This window comes from Falco cherrug, chromosome 9 (assembly GCF_023634085.1).
Source record: "Falco cherrug isolate bFalChe1 chromosome 9, bFalChe1.pri, whole genome shotgun sequence".
Lineage (NCBI taxonomy): Eukaryota > Metazoa > Chordata > Aves > Falconiformes > Falconidae > Falco > Falco cherrug.
In genome coordinates, this window is record NC_073705.1 from 39,795,226 (window position 1) to 39,812,925 (window position 17,700).

The following is a 17,700-nucleotide window of genomic DNA, read 5'->3' on the forward strand; positions in this document are numbered from 1 at the left end:
TAGAAAAACAGAGTTTTCTTCTTTGTTTTTCTATAGTTATGTGACACACTGCAGCCTACAAAGGAGGAAGTGTTAAATAATCTTCAAAGGGAGGTTCTTCCCTGTTCAAAGAATATCTGGCTTGCCTCTGTCTCAGACAGAAGGAGTTTTCCATAACAAACAACTTCTTGAATGTATTGTACTCCTCTCTGTTGCTTTTCTTTCCTTCCTGCCTCTCTGTAAGTGGTAAGAATTTTGGTGGTGTGCGTCTGGCCTTTTTTTTTCTGTTTTTTTTTAGGGGATCAGGAAAGAAAAAAAATGTGTCAGTCTAAGACTTGGAGAGAATAATCATATGTTTATGTGAATGTTGATTCCTTAGAGTGTAGCTAGAGACAAAGGTAGGCAAAAGTCCAGTTCTTTGGGTTTAGGTCTCGTTGGCAAGTAATTGGCCAGTGAAAGAAGAGTCAAGATCTTCACCAAGTATACACCCTGTGTGTCCTCTGTTCTTACAGTTATGTGGACAATTTGTTCTGATCTTAAAATTTCAGTATCTGTGATAGTGAATTGACTGAAACTTGGAAGGGGCTGAAATGAAAAGAAACACCAATCTCACATGGTAAGTCAAGCTGCAAATGGGACAATGCAAATAACTCCAGTGTTGGGGATTCCCAGCTACTGGCAATAAATAGCCTTCTGGAGTTACTTCAAGGAAATAAAAGAAAAAAGAAATCCACTTATTCTGTAACAGAAGAATGAAAAAACCCCAAAAATTTACCTTCTCACATAGTTTTAACTCTGTTATCTGCTACTGCAATAAAAAACATTCTGTCTTAGAAGTAATGAAAAAATTATTTTCTCCTGGTGTACAAAATAAACCTGCACTCATGTAATAGCAGTCATTAAATTTAGATCTTCATTTCACACTTACCTTTATGTTGTCTATTTTGATTAAAAAAAAATCATACCTGCACTTAAAAGGCTGTGTATACAATTATTTTAGTTTGTTGCTGTACATGGTTTTAAAGCAGTATGAGGAAAATGAAAGAAAAGTCAAGGTCAGTATAGTTTCCTTTGCCCTTTTGTTTCAGTGGATAATGTTTCTCATTCTACCTGAAACACGCTGTTGTTGGCGCATAGCAGGATACTGTATGTCACAGTTCACTCATTAAAATGTCATCTTTCCTGTGGTTTCCAGATGTAGGGCTGTGTTCTTGAGCTCACAGTTATTGAAGCTGGGGGTTAGGAAATAGCATAAGCATCCACCACAAATTAGATTATAAAAAGGGGTACTTCTGTTTTCTTGACTCTGTAGCCCAACTCTTATTTTTGTCTGTTTCATACCTTTCCCACCAAGCTTGTCCTACAGCCATGAGGAAAGTGTTTTGTGGTCTTCTCTGGTGTGTTTTGGTTTTGTATTTTTTTAACAAAACAGGAAAAGTATTCCTTAAAATAGTTACACTTTCATTTCCAGTAATTTGTATAAATGGAAAATTAGCCTTGTGACAGAGGAAATCCAGCATAAATAAAATCTTGGAAATGACATGGCTTGAAAAACATATGCACTACGTATTAAACTGAATACCTGTTTAATTATAAGTAATTCAGCCACTGCCTTAAGCCTCGATTTTATGGATGGTAGATAGTGTTTTATAAACAAGAATAAGTCAGAAGGTATTTATTGTTTAATTGCAGCATAATTACAGTGTCTTAATAGTTGCTGCGTGTAACTGAGTTCCAGATGGCCTGTGGTGCAAGAGGTGGACCAGTTCAGAGAGAAGGTGCTAGATAAAAAAACAGACCAGAAGGTCTCCTCACTGCCTGTGGTAGAAGGTATTATGAAGGACCAGGACTGTCATATGGCCACATAGTATCTTAGCCCCTGTCTGCTTCCTAGCCCGATTCTGGCACAGGTAGTGTATCTGACTCTTGTCTGGAGCAGGATGATGATCTTGCTTGTGAAGAATAAGTAGTAAAATATTTCTCCCACCATGTGCATTTTCATAAGTCATTTCACTCTTTATATATTAAATATTTCACTAATGCTTAAATGTAGGAAGAATACATGCATTCAGTATACATTGAATGTTAATTCCATAGTGTGAACCTGCACAAAACACACGGCTTCTCTAGCTATACTAAACCTTTATTTGAAACAATTTTAGCCAATGGAATATTTGCAAAGAGTCCAATCTAAAGCTGCAACCAAGTCCTGCCTGAGCCGAGTTTGGCTGTGGCTTTATTTGAATGTTGGATGTTTCCTACTGTTGTTCAAGATACTTTTTTGGTAACCTTATTCTCTTACTGATTTCTGACAAGTTCATCTATTTGTTTATCGTCTTCAAAGACAGAAGATGCATATTTGAAGAATTCAGTCTTGCTTGGTTCTTGATATGTAGGACCTTGTCAGGAGAGAGGGCAAGCATACCTGAAAGTTTTAGGGCAACTAAACCTTTTCATTTATTCTTTTGTACCTGAAAGAATATTGCATTCTGTAACTTGCATATATACGCATTGTACTTAAAAACACTTAGGCTCCTTCATCTCTTAAGAAAAAGGAAAATCTATCAGTCATACTTCAAAAAGGGTCTTTTGAAGAATTTATTATTCTTTTTCGTGCTACTTTATTGTTTTCATGGACACAGCTGTCCCCATTACACTAAGGTAGTTTATTTGGCCTAACCCAATGATAGCATATAGATTTTGAAATTCAGAAGTGCTCAGGCTGGAACAGTTGGCTCAGGCCGCAGTGTGTTTAAACTATATATTTTATAGTATGCAGAGATTTTGCTTAAAAAAAAAAGAAAAACGCTCTGACGTAAACATTTTGCAAATCAGATTATTTCATGTTTCAGGCCAAGATGACTCAGTTGCCAGAGGCTGAAAAGGAAAAGATAGCTGAGCAAGTGGCTGACTTCAAAAAAGTCAAGAGTAAGCTTGATGCAGAGATTGAAATTTGGGACGATACCAGCAATGACATCATTGTTTTGGCCAAGAGGATGTGTGTGATTATGATGGAGATGACTGACTTCACAAGGTAATTATGCAAAAAAAAAAAAAAGGTCTTCAATATTTCTAAATGTTGGAGGCCACTGTCATATTGTTACAGCAGAAAATACTGAGTTTCTAATGTCAGGTGACAGCATCTTTACAAAACTGAGTGGCTAAGCTAATGTAGTTAGCTTTACCACACTAGCTAGTAGTACAGAAAAGTTGGAAGGGAAGCTTGAAGTTTTGAACTATGCTTGTCAATAATTTATATTTTTTTCTTTGTCCTCTCTCCAGTCTGTAATTCCAAGTTCTTGCACATGGAAGAAATAAAAGATTCTGACATTTTGTATTTGTTACATTAGAAGCCACTCAGACAAATAGTAGATTTCCATATTTGAGTCTCTTGTTACCTAAGCTGTTTTCTTTTACCTTCAAATGTATTACCTTGCATTCATTTTTATTTAATCTCAATGAGTGCTTTCCAAAGCTGTAGTTTTTCAAGGTTGTCTTGGTGTCTTAGTGTGTTCGTGTGTATGTATTGTCCTGAACATTTATGCAACAGTAATATATTTGACTAAAACCAAGTTAACACTGGTATGAAGATATCTCATCATTCAGAAAGAAAGTAATGGGAATGATGATGACATAAAACATTGATGTGAATGCCTCATGTTGTTAACAAAAATACCTCAGGACAACTTCAGTGAATGCCAGTGATAATCAGTGATTGCTCAGCAGAAGTTAGAACTGATGTAAAGAGTAACCATCTGAAGTAGCTTATTACAGCTTAGCTTCATTGTTTGATTATAGAGGCAGATGCATCTGCTTTTTTCTTGAGTCTTGGCAAAAGGGACCTGCAGACCCTCATTTGAAACAGTTCTTATCCTACTGAATATTCATGAGCAAGTCCTCTGCAGATAGACACTACGCTAGGCTACTGTAATTTTAAGTAACATATATTTTCCCAGCTTTCTTTAAACTTTGTATGTACTACATGACATAAGCTTACTGAAACTTGGTGATGAGCCTTGCTGCGGTGAACTATCCTATAAATCATTGTCATAGAAAACTTATACTTGACAGATGGAAAAGTCATGGAACGAGCAGAAACTACTGTTGGAAGTTTGTAGCAGCTACCAGCAGCTGCTGATCTGTGGTATGAACATGATAATCAGGCCTGATTATGCAAAACTGGTTATACTGATTACTGGAATGTGTTAAAAATTATGTAAAAATACCGTATTACTTGCAGTAGTAAGCTTTTGCCCTGACAGGCAGAGGTGGAGGCAGTGCATAGCAAGGATTTGCTCTGCTGAAAGTGTAGCCCCTGTTCCCATTTGAATTGCACCAGACTTGTTGCTTGTGGGGGATAACACCTGAAGTTCCTGCTAATTTCATTCTTTGTTCACTGAAGAAATGAGAGTTTGGTAGAGGTTTCTTTCCTGACTTTGCTGAAAATGAACGGGGTTATAGTTCTTGTTTCTTTAGGGGAGCTACAGTGAGTAAGGCAAGAAGAATGAGTGTGAAATTGTCCCTATATTGCTATGGCTTCAACAGCAAAGGAATTCTGCAAAGCTGAGAAACAAACGAGGTATCAGTGGGTCTGCTGATGTTTTCTGCCTGTCTTAAGACTATAGCTGCAGCCCGACTCCTATCCTTACAAGATACCATCTTGGCTTGGCTCTGCTAGCTTCCCCAGTGGTTGACCAGAAGCCTGTACTTCTCCCTCTGGCCATATGCAGGAACGAGCAAAGCCTGGGTGATGGTTCCCTTGTGCTTTCACTTACCCTCTTCTGAATATGCAGGAGAGGTGCTTTGTCAGTTCTCTGTTCAAAGGGGCTAGTTGTTCTCAAGAGCATCTTACTGGGTTAGGACCTATCCAAAGAGAGTATCTGCATCTCCTTTGAATGCCTGCTGTGCAGAACTGTAGAGAATTCAGCTTTGTTTGGTTTTCTGATACCTTAGGGATTCCCTGGAGATAGCAGGACATTTGGGGTTTTTTTTGGCTAGAAGAGGTTTAAACTTTTCACCTTGCAGAGTTCTAGGCTATAAATTATTTGGAATTGTGGGAGATACTTTAACACTTATCACATGGATACTTCCCCTGTGCAGAAGAGGACTTTGCTTAGTTAACGTTTAAGGGATTCCAATTGCTGTTCCAAAAGCTGCATATATATTTGTTTGTTAAATATTCATTGGATAGTTTGAGGATAGGAAGATGAGAATTAGGTTCCTGCTTTCCACAAAGCCATCATTTCTATAGTCCACACAGTGTACCCTGTTTCCTAGCAGTTAATGACATTTCTTAGCAAGAGGTGGCAATAGACATGGATCTATATTTCTGTGCACTGAAGTCAGACCCAAATTCTGCCAATGTGTGGTGAGTGTCAGTTGGTTATGTTATGGAGAAGAGAAAACAGAATTTCAGTCTGAGGTTCAGCTTTTGAAAGGGTCTGTTTCCTTGGCAAGGATGTGATGTAAGTATTCCTCTGTTCACAATTTTTGATACTGGCCATCTTAGATGACATTATGAAGAGCGTTTTTTTCTGTGTGTAGTTCACATTTTGAATTAATTAACTCCCATTTATCTGCATGTCACACTGTCTAACAGTGCAGTGTGCGTAATGTGATGATTGCTGAAGATGTATTCAAGTGCTGTGATGTTCACTGAGTTGCACCTAAAGTACCTTTGTAGTCTTAGATGTCTTGACATCTGAAATGCCATAGCTGTACAAGGACCATTACTGACTTGAAAACTCAGTCCAAAACTTATGCCTACCGGTTTCAGCATAGAAGCTGTTCATTTTGGGTTCGAGCTTCCACTTTTCCAGCAGTGATAGGTCTGTCCTGCCATGTTAAAAGAGTAGATTCTGTCTTGGTAATGAATGAGTTTTATTCCTTTAAACTGAGCTTTTAATTGAGCGTAATTCCTGGAAAGAATCTATATAAACATAGACCAGTCAAATAATTTAACTTGCTGCTTAGGGTTCAGTGTATGCGACGTTGTTTCATTGTATTGATGGGTGGTACCTAAATGAAAGATCAGAACCGGCATCTGAACAAGCAGACTTGTAGGGGAGTAAGAGGAGGCTAGTTTGAATTTGGCCATAGGATCTATCTGGGAAGCAGATACTGTCCACTTAATCTAGTTATAAATCTTGTCTTGTGAACCAGTTGGTTCACCCCAAACAAAAGAGAAATTACAAAGATTTGACATTAAAGAAAACACAGTTTCATGGAACAAGGAACTCTGAAGCACCTATGAACAACTACAGAGGGTACAGCCAGCATATATGACTTAAGAAATATGAGTTGTCGTAAGAAAGACTGGTTTCAATTTTTTAAGCAATTAATTCAAAGCTGTCCTCTGACTTTCAGAGTTACTGTTTTTCAAAGCTGTATTGTTACAGAATTGTTATGGACAAGTAGCTAATGAACAGGCTTGGATTCATCATCGATTCAGTGTTCCAAATGCACTCCTTTTTCCTCTCAAAAAGAATTTTTTTTTCCCTAAACTTTCTAACCTTTTTCAAATTACAGTATTGGTATGAAAACCTGGCAAGGCTTTTCAAATAACTATTTATGTATTTAGCTCACATACAGGCATGAATTGTGTTTTTAAACACATGAAAAAGTATGTGTTTAAACTACTACTATACAGTAGTCTCTATTCTCTGCCACTATTTGGAATGCACAGCAGGTGGAATTACCTGTAAAAAGAGTGGAAAAGTGAAAGAATAGGAATTTTGGTATGTATAAACATACATGTGTGCTTACATAATTTGAATTTTTCTTCTTCCTTGGGTCTTGTCACATATTCCCAGTGCAAAAGCATAAATATTTACTGACTGAAAATGTGTAAGTTCAAAAAGAAGTTAGAGCTTTTAATTTTATGGGAAAAATGTATTTGATCACAAGGGTCAGTCGCATGTCAGCGTTCTGCCCCTTTAGCTGTGTCTTCTGTAGAGGTAAATTGCAAGAAATTGCCTTATCTGCTGTGATAGTTTTAATAACATTGTGGTGAAAATACTCTTAATTTCTCTGCTCATTGGCTAAAAATGTACAAGAAAAATCCTGGTGTTGTGGGTTTCTATTTTCTCTAAGCTTTATGCGTAAATGGAACAGGATTTTTTTTTCCCATTGCCACAGCATATTTGTAGTTAAGGTGGTATTTACCGTTGAACAGACACAAATTCCTTTTTGCTCATACAAAGGAATGTGTGTCTAATTCAAGCAGTGCTTAGGATAAGAACACTGCATATTGGGACAGTAGCAATAGGAAAGATGCTACCGTGTCCTCAGATGAGATTCAGACATACAAGGCAGAGCTTGCTGCCATGTTGGAGGTGATTTTAGAGATAAGCCAGGGGGAGACCAGCTCTGGTAACTGACTCCTGCTGTGCTGTTTCACAGCATGTCCTAATGGCACACAGTCCATGGATTCAGGATTCACAGTATTTGGTTGAAGTCTCTAGGACAATCCCATTCAGTTTTCTGTGGGATAAACAGTAAATGAGAGTCTCTGGGCTTTTACCCTAACCCATTTTGTAGGTTTGTTCAGATTCCAAATGGGGCCATATGAACAATTTCTTAAAAAAAAAAGAAAAAAAAAGAAATATGCAGCTCTTAGCAAACTGAAAATCTTATATTTGTTTCTAAAATGGCACAATATCAGACTTACAGAAAAAACAGTAAAAATAGCAAAACAAATTAACAATGCTTGCAAAAATAAATCTAGAAGTGTCATTCCCCAAAAGCTGCTCCCCCCCCATCCTTATAGTAAGCCTAAATATAATTCTGCTTATACCTCTAGTACTTCCAAGGACTGCAGCTTAGCCTAAACTTTTCTCTGTAGTACTCTTGGTTAATACCAAGTGCATCTGCCTGGTCTAGCAAGTCTCCTCACCTGCTAGCAGTCACAGCCTTCAGCCTTAATTCATCTGCTTTCCCTAGTCTTTTAGTCTTTGCTTGGGAAAGCAAGAGAGGAGACCTGAAAGAATATGGGAAATCAAGATGGCAGTTCTGTCATTACTGGGATTTGAAGAGAACATGGGACAAAAAGGTGAGGATGGAAGAGGCGAGAAGAATGATTCTATTCCTATCAAGTTTATCCATGAAGATTTGTACCATCACTCCCTATTTGATTTACCTTTCCTGGTGTCCATTTCCACTTCAGTTACCCATAATCCTCCTAGTTTCCCTTCAGAGCCAGATGCTTCTGAAATACTACGGAGCTTTTCCATTGCACCCTAAAACTCACTGACTTCCTTGCCTTTTTCTAGACTGTCCTAGCCCTCAGATTTCTGTCAGTTCCATCCAGCTTCTCTCATCCATATGGAAATCGCTCACATGGTCCTGACCCTCCTACTCACTCCTCTCCCTGGTCACCAACCCAGTTTGTCATTGCCACAGAAAGTAATGGTAACATTGTTATTAAAAACCCTGAATTGACTAAGTGCCATTACATATGCAGTTCAACTTCAGATATGTGTAAAATTTTCCCCTTTCCCTCCCTGCATTGCTCATACCAGAGAATTCGTAAGTCAGCACTATTTCATTAAGCAGTCTGGGATGCTTTTGAGAGTCCATAGCTACACTTATGTTTGCATCATAAGATGCAAATGAGAACAAGCAACTTTCACTTTAAAAACTAATTTCATCAAAAATCACCCAAAGATTGAAGGTTATAAACTTTTTGTCAACAGTGGTGTTGTCCAGCTGAGCCATCAGAAAGGACAGAGTTACTTTAGACAGAATTACTTTGGTCAAAGTAGGTGAATCCTCCTTGGGATAATATCTAAGAGCAACTTTTAATAGAGTTAATTATATTAAAATGTTCTTTAAGATAAATTTATTTCTAAAGCAAGTATAGTTTTATCGTATTTTTATTTTATCATATATGCTTTGATAGACAGAACCACCAGGATTTACTTGTTATGACGTAGTGTAGATTAAGCAGATAAATTTTACTGTTAAAATAAGCAGCAGAATTGCATTAGTTACAGTAGTGTAAATGTTATTTAAGATTTTGCAGTACTTGCAGGATACTGATTGTCCTGCCAGAACTACATGTAATAGCCTCAGGCAGTTGTTACCCTCAAGTAGAAACATAGTCTCTCAGATTTGTGATGAATTGTTGAGATGTGTCAAGTGAAATTGTACCCTGTAACACAGAATCAGCTGATACTGCTCATTCTTCCTGAATGTCACAGAGCTTCTAAAATTCAACTTTCACAAATAACTGAGGAATTTGAAGGCAAAAATTCTTTATCTATCTTCCTGCCCATCTCAAAAGGTATAGACTGAGTCTGGCATGGTACTACTGTGTCTTTATTAATGATATTTTATAGAATACAGTAGTGCATGTTATACTTATATGAATGTTCTTTTACAACTTTTGTATTAAAAATAGTTTCAACTGATTCCTAAATACATAGACCCGCAAATATTTAATTAGAAATGGCAATCACTACTATGGTGGCCTCAGTATAATTCTAAAAGGTAAGCCCTAAATGTTCATCCTCTGATAGTAAAATTTCTAAAATATATATATACACACAAATATAGTAGGTTTTTTTATACAACCATATATTTCAAAGTGTAAAACTTGTGGAATGAAGTCAGAACCAAAAGAGAAACCTTTTAAACAAACAAAAAAAAAGTTTGGCTTCATTACTCAAAGTATTAATCAAAGTATTTAGATAGCCAATTTCCCTGCAAGTTAAGTGGATTTTTACCTGCTATAGTATGCATAATTAATGTTAATAGTACTATTAAACAAACATGGTATATCATGGATGTATGGTATCTTTTTGATGTTTTTGTTAGGAATTACAAAGAGTTTACTTTTAGACAGTGACAAAAACAGGTTCTAAATATATAAACAATACGCAGCTAAAGAGAACTTAGGTGATAAACGTAACAAATACAATGTTAAGATGCTTGCTATTTTGCATATTAATGAAGCATATTAAATACTCATAGACCAATGCAGTGAACAGCTAATGACCAAAATAATGAGCATAACATTGCTTTCTTTCCTCTGCAATATTACTGTGAAAAATACAGCTAAACGCCGTACAACTACCTTTAGTAAACAATTTTTTGCTATTGCTCATAACTGGACTAGAGATACTAAAGGGAATGGATAAACTGAAGTTCCATGTGAACATCAAAGTAGGAGCATGGTCAGTACATATGCATGCCTATATGCATTGACTTTGTTTTAAATCTGCATTTTTGCAGCCTCCTTTTTCTTTTGCATGATCTCTGTTGTTCCTTTAATCACAACCTTTTTACACTTCTATTCTCATCTCTGCTGCATCAAACCACTTGCCTTTACTGTCAGAAGCTTTAAGCACACATCTTTTCTTTCATCTCTTACTCAGTATTGCTGCTGTCTCCAGTCAGCTTATAACATTTGTAATACCACCCTATTCCTTTAACACCTACTAGGTTTCTTTTTTTCAAACAGGTGCTTTCAGTGCTGTACTGTGAAAGCTCATTATTCTCCTTTACATCACAAAAACACTCCACGTTGAGAAATGGATGCTGACAGGCATGTTAGTTTGCTGGGGTCACTTGCTATCCAGCAGTCCAGTCTCATCTCATTGCTTATGAGTTTTCTTCCTACCAACACCAGAAAAAAAAAAATGAGGCTAAAAGGCACCTTTGAAGATCATCTAGTCCACCCTCTTCAAAGCAGACTGATTGCTATATTAGATCAACTTGCTTAGGGTGTGGTCCATTAAAGCTTGGAAAATTCCTAGGATTGGAGATTCCAGTATGTCAGACCTCTCTGGTCAACCTGTAAGTGTTTCACAGTAAAGAATTCTTCCATCTTCATGTAACAGGAATTTTCTAGCTCCACTTTGTGTCCCATGCACCTTATTTTTTTACTGTGCATCTCTGAGGAAGAAGTCAGTGGCCTCTACTCTTCCTCTTCGGTTAGTAGAAGAACGCAGATTAGACCCTCCTTTGCCTTCTTTTCTTGAGGCTTTAAAGCTTTGTTTCCTCCGCCTCTGCTCTATACATCATGTGCTCCAGCCCCAAACCTCTGGACTCTTCTCCATTTGTCAGTGTCTCTGTAGTGCTGAGGGTCCAGTATTGGACAGAAGATTCAAGTTGCAGCCTTGCAATGGCCAAGTATAGGGCTATCACTTCTCTCAGCCTCTTGGCTATGTTTTTAGTAATGCCACCTGTGATATGGTTTGCCTTCACTGTGCAAGGGCACACTGCTGCCTTATGTTAGGTCATTTTATGCAAAGTTATTACCTAACTGGTTAGTTCTGCCTCTGCGCTGGTGTGTGGAGCTGTTCCATTCCAGGTACAGGAACATGTCTTTTATTTTGTTGAACTTTAAAAGACTCTTCAGCTCATTCTTCCAGCTTGCTGAAGTCCTTAATGGCAGCCCATCCATTCAAGTATAAAAAACTACCTCCAGTTGGTATCACCTGCAGACTTCTGACAGTGTGTTCTGTCCCATCTTCCAGGTCATTGATGGAGCTGTTAAACTGCATTGGCCCCACTATCACCCACTGAAGAATATGACTCCTCAGTTAAACTTTGAACCACTGACCATTACACTGTTGAGACCAACAATCCAGCCAGCCTGCTCTGTAGTTAACCTGCTCTGTAGTCCACCTATCTAGCCATGTCTCTCCAGCTTGCATGCAAGGATAGTGTAGGAGTCCCAAAAGCTTTGTTAAGATGATCAGCATCCACTGCTGTCCCCACATCCACAGAACTAACTGTTTCATCACAGAAGGCAGTTTGTTTGGTAGACCCACAATTTGCCCTTTGCCCTTCCTAATCATATTCCTGTCCTCAAAATGCCTTCCATGAGGACGTGCTCCATAATTTCCCCTGGGACTGAGGCTTATCTTAGCGTGTAGGTCTGCAGATGCTCCTAACTTTTTGAAGATTAATTTGAAGACCAGCTTGGAGCTGTCTGTTGTTTCTTCTTCTATGTTAGTGTGCAAGTTCTTTGGCGGCAGGTGCCTAGCATGTGCTCTAGTGGGTCCAGGACATCTTCAGGTTCATGGTAGTAATTACTGTGATATCTGATGAGTAGCTTCTGCTTTTTTGAACATGTAATCACATATTATTGTCACTGTTCCTTCCCAGTCTTTCAAGTTCATTGTAAAATTTTAAGTTACAAATGTGTTACTGGAAACTGAAAGCTTCTAGAATACAGCAGGTACTTGAGTTCCACCCATGAATGCTATTAACTTTCAAATTATTCAGTTAACATATGATATAATTTGCCTGGTAACTCTTTAGTTACTAAACTTCTGCATAGGCAGTTGCTTACAAATACTGATCTACTTGTGAAGCTGCCAGTTCTGGAAAGAAAGCAAGCTGATCTTTGAGTTTCAGTGTAAGGCTTTAATGGAAGAGATTGGTTTGGGGTAAGCTAATTCCACAAAATTTGTAGGAACTTTTTTACTACTGAATCACCATTGGATCTGTGTGAGCTGAGGTTTTCTCCACTGTATGGGCAGGATAGACTTCTGAGTCCCTGAAATTGTTCACGGGGAGCGCAGTCGTACTGGGAAGGTGCAAGCTCTTCAGCAAATGGTCAGGAGAGAACAATGTTGTGTAGTATTTTTGCCTTCTCTTAGTGACCAAACTACATTGTGGATATCTGTCTATACTACAAGCCTGTGTAATGGTTTCACTCTTGTTCTAATTGCCTCTTTCCTTGAAAGTGTGTGGCATTCAGTTTGGTCTTTTATTTAAGAACTTTTTTGAAAAAGACACTTTCTTTGTGTTTGTGCAACTTTTCATTTCTTTGGTTCAAAATTGAAAGCAAACATAATGCTTCTTATTGTTGAGCTTAATAGTTACCCTTAGACGTTTGATAGAATAGTGTGGGGGGGAAAATTAGCTTGACAATTGACCTTTCCAATTTCAACTTTTTATATTGCCAATGCTTGCAAACCATTTTTTAAAATTCTTTAGTTTTCCTGTAAAGAAAACCAGGTGTTGATATAAATAGAAGGACTCAGAAATGGAGCCTTTTTCACCTAGACATGAAGATTTTTAAAAGTAATGTTTTAATTGATGGGAAAAAAATGTCACTTGCCAGTTGGAATAGAAAATAATTCCTAAATTCCATACATACCAGCAGAAATTCAGACACATTCTCTCACAAAGAAAGTTCTACTAGGCATCAGGTTAAAAGTCTATGTAAAACGTAAAGATTCTGGTGATGGTTTGCTTTTGTGATGTTTTTAGTTGACTCACTGCTGGACTGTGGAAAGCAGTTTCTGAATAACTTCTTAATGCCTTGTTGTCATGGACGCTGTGTAGATTAATTTCTCTGATTAGAGCAATTACATGCTCCACATCATAAAAGAATTTTATAAATTTAGGACCAAGACAGTGTGTTCCATTTTAAACAGTGAGTCTCTACCGTTTCTGTATAAATCCTTTGTTTGTGCTGACATGTTAGTTATACCTCATGTGTGGGTAAACAAATTGTATACATAGGACAAAACAATATACTAACACGAGCACAGAAATATTTTCAGACCTCCCTACCTCAATATTTAAGTGTAAATAATATTCCCTTGGAAACAATGGGTCCTGGAGAAATCAGATGAATAACAGTTGTTGCTACTTCACTATTTTTCCTCTATTCCTCTGCAAGATTTCAGTGAATTTTTAGCAGTCTTACAAATAGTCTTAACAGTTATTTCAGGGTACCTAGTACTTCTTGATAACAGTACTATAATCCTTAGCATAAAAGTTGAAGCAAAAAAGTGAATGGATAAAGAGATGTTTTTGGTTGGGCAAGGAGGTTAATGAGGACCTGATGTACATAGCCAGAGACAACTTAATAAAATAGGGACATATTCAAATATAGCAAAATTGTGACTAAGACAGATAAACTGATTTATATACTCATTGGTAGTATATAGTCCCTATACAGGACTAGAAGCAAGTCACCTACAAAGTCAGAGTATACATTACAGCAAATACAAGTCGTCATTAAAATAGGATTGTATCTCTTGTGCCAGAAAGAGCCATCTTTTGCCTTGCATCTTTAGGGACCTCTATACTACAGAGGACAAAGTGAGTTCAGGACTCCCAAGTATTAGCTCCTGGCAACAGAGACGTAAGGGGTGTAAAGCAAGAGGGGTTCAGGCAGTAATTTAACAGCTCCCAGGCCACTTTTTGCAGGCAGCTGGGAAGCCTGTGGCAGGACAGTCTCCTTTTCATGTGGCAGACCAAGTCAAAACTGTACCTGTATGAGCAGCCTTAGGCCCAGTGTAAAGCCAAAAGCAGTACTGCCTCACAGCAGTATTGATCATGCTCTGCAGATGTTCGCCATTTAGCAGGGATGGGCAGAGGGTGACAGCTCCCTAGCAAGGGGAAGCTGAGCACCCCTGAGGTAACAGCTGCCTGCTCAGCTGCAGACTTCTGCAGGGTCAGCCAGCATCACCACTCTGACTGGGGCTTCTCATCTTCCATCCATGGTCATCTTCCTCCATGTCCTTGAGGCAGCAGGAGTGAGATCAGGGAGCCACAGTGGCCAGCTGTTCCCTAAGGGAAACAAGCTGGGATCTAAGGGTAATCCTAGCATGGGCAGAGCTTGGGCTGAGCACAGCTTAGCCTGACAGCATCGATGTAGTGAGGAGCACTGGGTGCTGGTAACAAGATCCCTCAGTGGTCCCAGACAAAGTAAGCAGCAAAGCAAGCTGTATGGTCCATCCAGGAGCAAAAGGAGAAGCAGCCAAAGCCAAACTCCAGCATGTGCGTGAGGGGACCATCCAGGAGACAAGCTACTGGCAGGGCAGATCCAAAGTCCATCCAGAGGGTCGGGCTAGAGGCAGGGCAGGAGAGAGGTGTAGCTGTGATTCAGGGCTGAGGACGGTATGTGTGCTGGGCAAAGCTTAAGTGGACCTCTTGGGCCAATGTGCAGAGGCTGTGGGGAGGAGGCTTCAGGGGAGGCTGCTCAGGACCATTAAGGCTTAATGGTGCACTCAGGCCCATGACAGCTGGAGTAGAGGAAAGCTGTTTCTTCCCTGTCCCTTTTCCTGGTCTATTCTGATGGCTTAGGCCCACCCAGAAGGCGAAGCCAAGAAGAAAGTGTCCAAACGGGACATGAGGTCATGATCAGTGACATATTACAATTTGCTGTTCTTTTGATAATATTCAGGGAAGTGACAGTTTTTGCAGCGTTCTCCCACAGGCACATCGTTGAGCCTGCCTTTTGAACTTTAGGTGCTTGATGCAAGACAAGTTTTTCTATTTGCTCAGACTGTTGTTCGCTAAGAATGCACAGCAATGTCTCCTAAAGAAATGAAGTAGTCACTGAAAAGGCAAAGCACCTCTCCCAACTTTTTTCCCCTTTAAAATACAGGCCTATTTTTATGGAATTTGCTATATTTTGTACATGCTGTATATTTTTTGCTACACCACCATATGTTCAGGTTCCTCCTGAATTAATTAGCAGAAATTAGAAGCTTAAACCTTTGGAGGGTTTCCAAGAAATAAAGACTGGAAACTTTTGCAGTTATCAGCCCCTTCATTGGAAGTGTAGGCACATCAGTGAATTTATTATGACCAGAAAATACACATAAAATATGTTTTGTTTTGGGGTTTTTTTTGCTATGAATTTAATGCTGATCCAACTGAAACTTTTGCTTGCTTTTACAAGAGATCTGTCACATTCAGTGTGATATACACCTGCATTTCCCTTGACTGTTGATTGTCCTAGGTAAAAAAGAAAATGCATTTATGGTAGTTACTGCACTGTTGACCTGGCAGGTGTTTGTGAAATACAAGACTAGAGTTTAATTCTCCAGGCAGAGTTTGTGAACTTCGTAATAGAGATAGTACCCAATGTGGGTACATAAAAATGAGTAGCAACTGTTAAAAGAAAGAAGGCAAATAGTGATTGCAGACAGTGAAGTAGAAAGGAAACAGATCAGTGGGCTATTATTTTATAAAGCGAAAGGGAGTGCTTTTGATGCTGTGTAGACTTTGCAGTGCTGGTCACCACAATTTGCAGATACACTTCAGAGGTTTGCTCATGATTACCAGGATGAGATGAATCTAGTAAAGAGTTATCATTTTCTGAGCTGCTGTTTTGATCTTAGTGAGGAGGCAAGTGGGCAGTCTGGAGAAAGGAGAATGAGGAAGGCTTGTAGTCAGGGACTTCTCTGCCACCTTGTTCCCTCTTCTTTACCCTTAGAAGCCACAGTATGAACTTTGTATTTCAGGGCTTCTCTATTGGAATGTAAAACATGAAAAAAATTGAGGCCATAAGTCATGTTTTCAAAAGCAAAGAGATTTTGTAGTATTTGTACAAGGATCAGTTACTTTAACCAAATTATCTTCTTTTACATTCACATGTACAGTAAATCATAAACACTGGAGAAATTAGGCTTTGGCTTTTCGTGTTCCGGACATACCCCATATCTTTTAACATGTAGATGAGGTGAAGGCACAGCACACAGTAAAAAGCAGGTTTTATGGGGGTACCCAGCCATACCCAAATCAGCTAGAGGCTCTCCAAATTGTGTCTGGCTTTGTCGTTTGATATATTGAAAGTACATTATAGGGTGGGGAGAGGAAGTATGGTTAGAATTTTGTTTTCAGTATATGATTTCAGTCTTTCCTAAAGGATTATTTTACTGTTATTTTCCCCTCATCCCTAAACTGGGTTACAGACCCTTTGTTTGACAGTACAGTAGCACTTGCTATAGTCACTCTCCTCTCTGCGGATGAAGCCATGGTTATTTCAGAGAGATAACGACTTTCATCTTCATAAAATCAATTCACCTGTATTGTTTTTCCTCCCCCTGTTCACTCTACCAAATGTCTGACTTCCTTCTGATTAATCCGCAGGGAATAATTCCAGTTGGACCTTTGGTTTCTTTATAGCCAAGAGTCAAGCTGGGATGGAGTTGCCATCTAATAAAATATAACGGCTCCCAGAAGCTGCAGGGCTACAGGGAACCTTACTGTATTTTCTATATGATTAATTATATTTAGTATCCTTTTAGTTTAGTTTTCCTTTTTCAATATGCATACTTCTGAGAAAAACTGTTTACAAATGCTCACCTTGGCACCATGGCGAACAGAAACGGTGCTGAATTTTTAGTGGTGTTTTCTGCTAAAAATACGACTGGAGTCTGTTCCAACCTTTTTGAATTCAACCAGGACCTTTCAGGGTTCACACAGCCTGACAGTGGTTTTCTCACTTTTTTTCTTCAACACTATGTAACATTTTTTTAACAAACATTTTTTTATTCAGTGCTTTTGATGGCTGCTGTTTTGGTACCCTTGGGGATTGAACTCCACGTTTGAACTTAATATGGCAGTGGTAGTGGTATTCAGCTTCTCTTAGTATGCCTCAGACCTGATGTAATACTGTTGTTAATAAAGGTTAGCAAATAGTTTTGCCTCTCCATCCTACTGCATTCTTGACACCTCTGAGGCACAATATTGTAGGGAAGAAAAAGGTATGCCCATACCGAGCCTCTGGCCCAAATTCCTGACTGCCCTGACACGAGCTGGGAGCAGATTCCAGCTTTCTTAGTAAAAGGGTGGCGTTTCCCTTGTCGTGGCCTGAGTTCTGTGTAGAGGCATACCTCTGATTTGCTAGAAAGAAGGTCAAATGAGAAATGATGGACAAAGCTTGTGTTTGGATGGACTGGCTTGTTCATCTGAGAGCTATCCTTAACTGTCAGCAAGTTGTGGGTCAAACAGTTCAACTAG

General features: G+C 38.8%; 1 protein-coding gene across 3 annotated transcripts in view; it reads left to right on the plus strand.

The window, feature by feature from the left end:
• Positions 1-17,700, plus strand: part of CTNNA3 (catenin alpha 3) — a 503,321-nt gene that overhangs the window by 440,284 nt on the left and 45,337 nt on the right. For all 3 annotated transcript variants that reach the window (XM_005433457.3, XM_027817117.2, XM_027817118.2), the window contains one exon: positions 2,832-3,013. In XM_005433457.3, the coding sequence (XP_005433514.1) occupies positions 2,832-3,013 (182 nt within the window). The remainder of the gene's footprint in view (positions 1-2,831; positions 3,014-17,700) is intronic.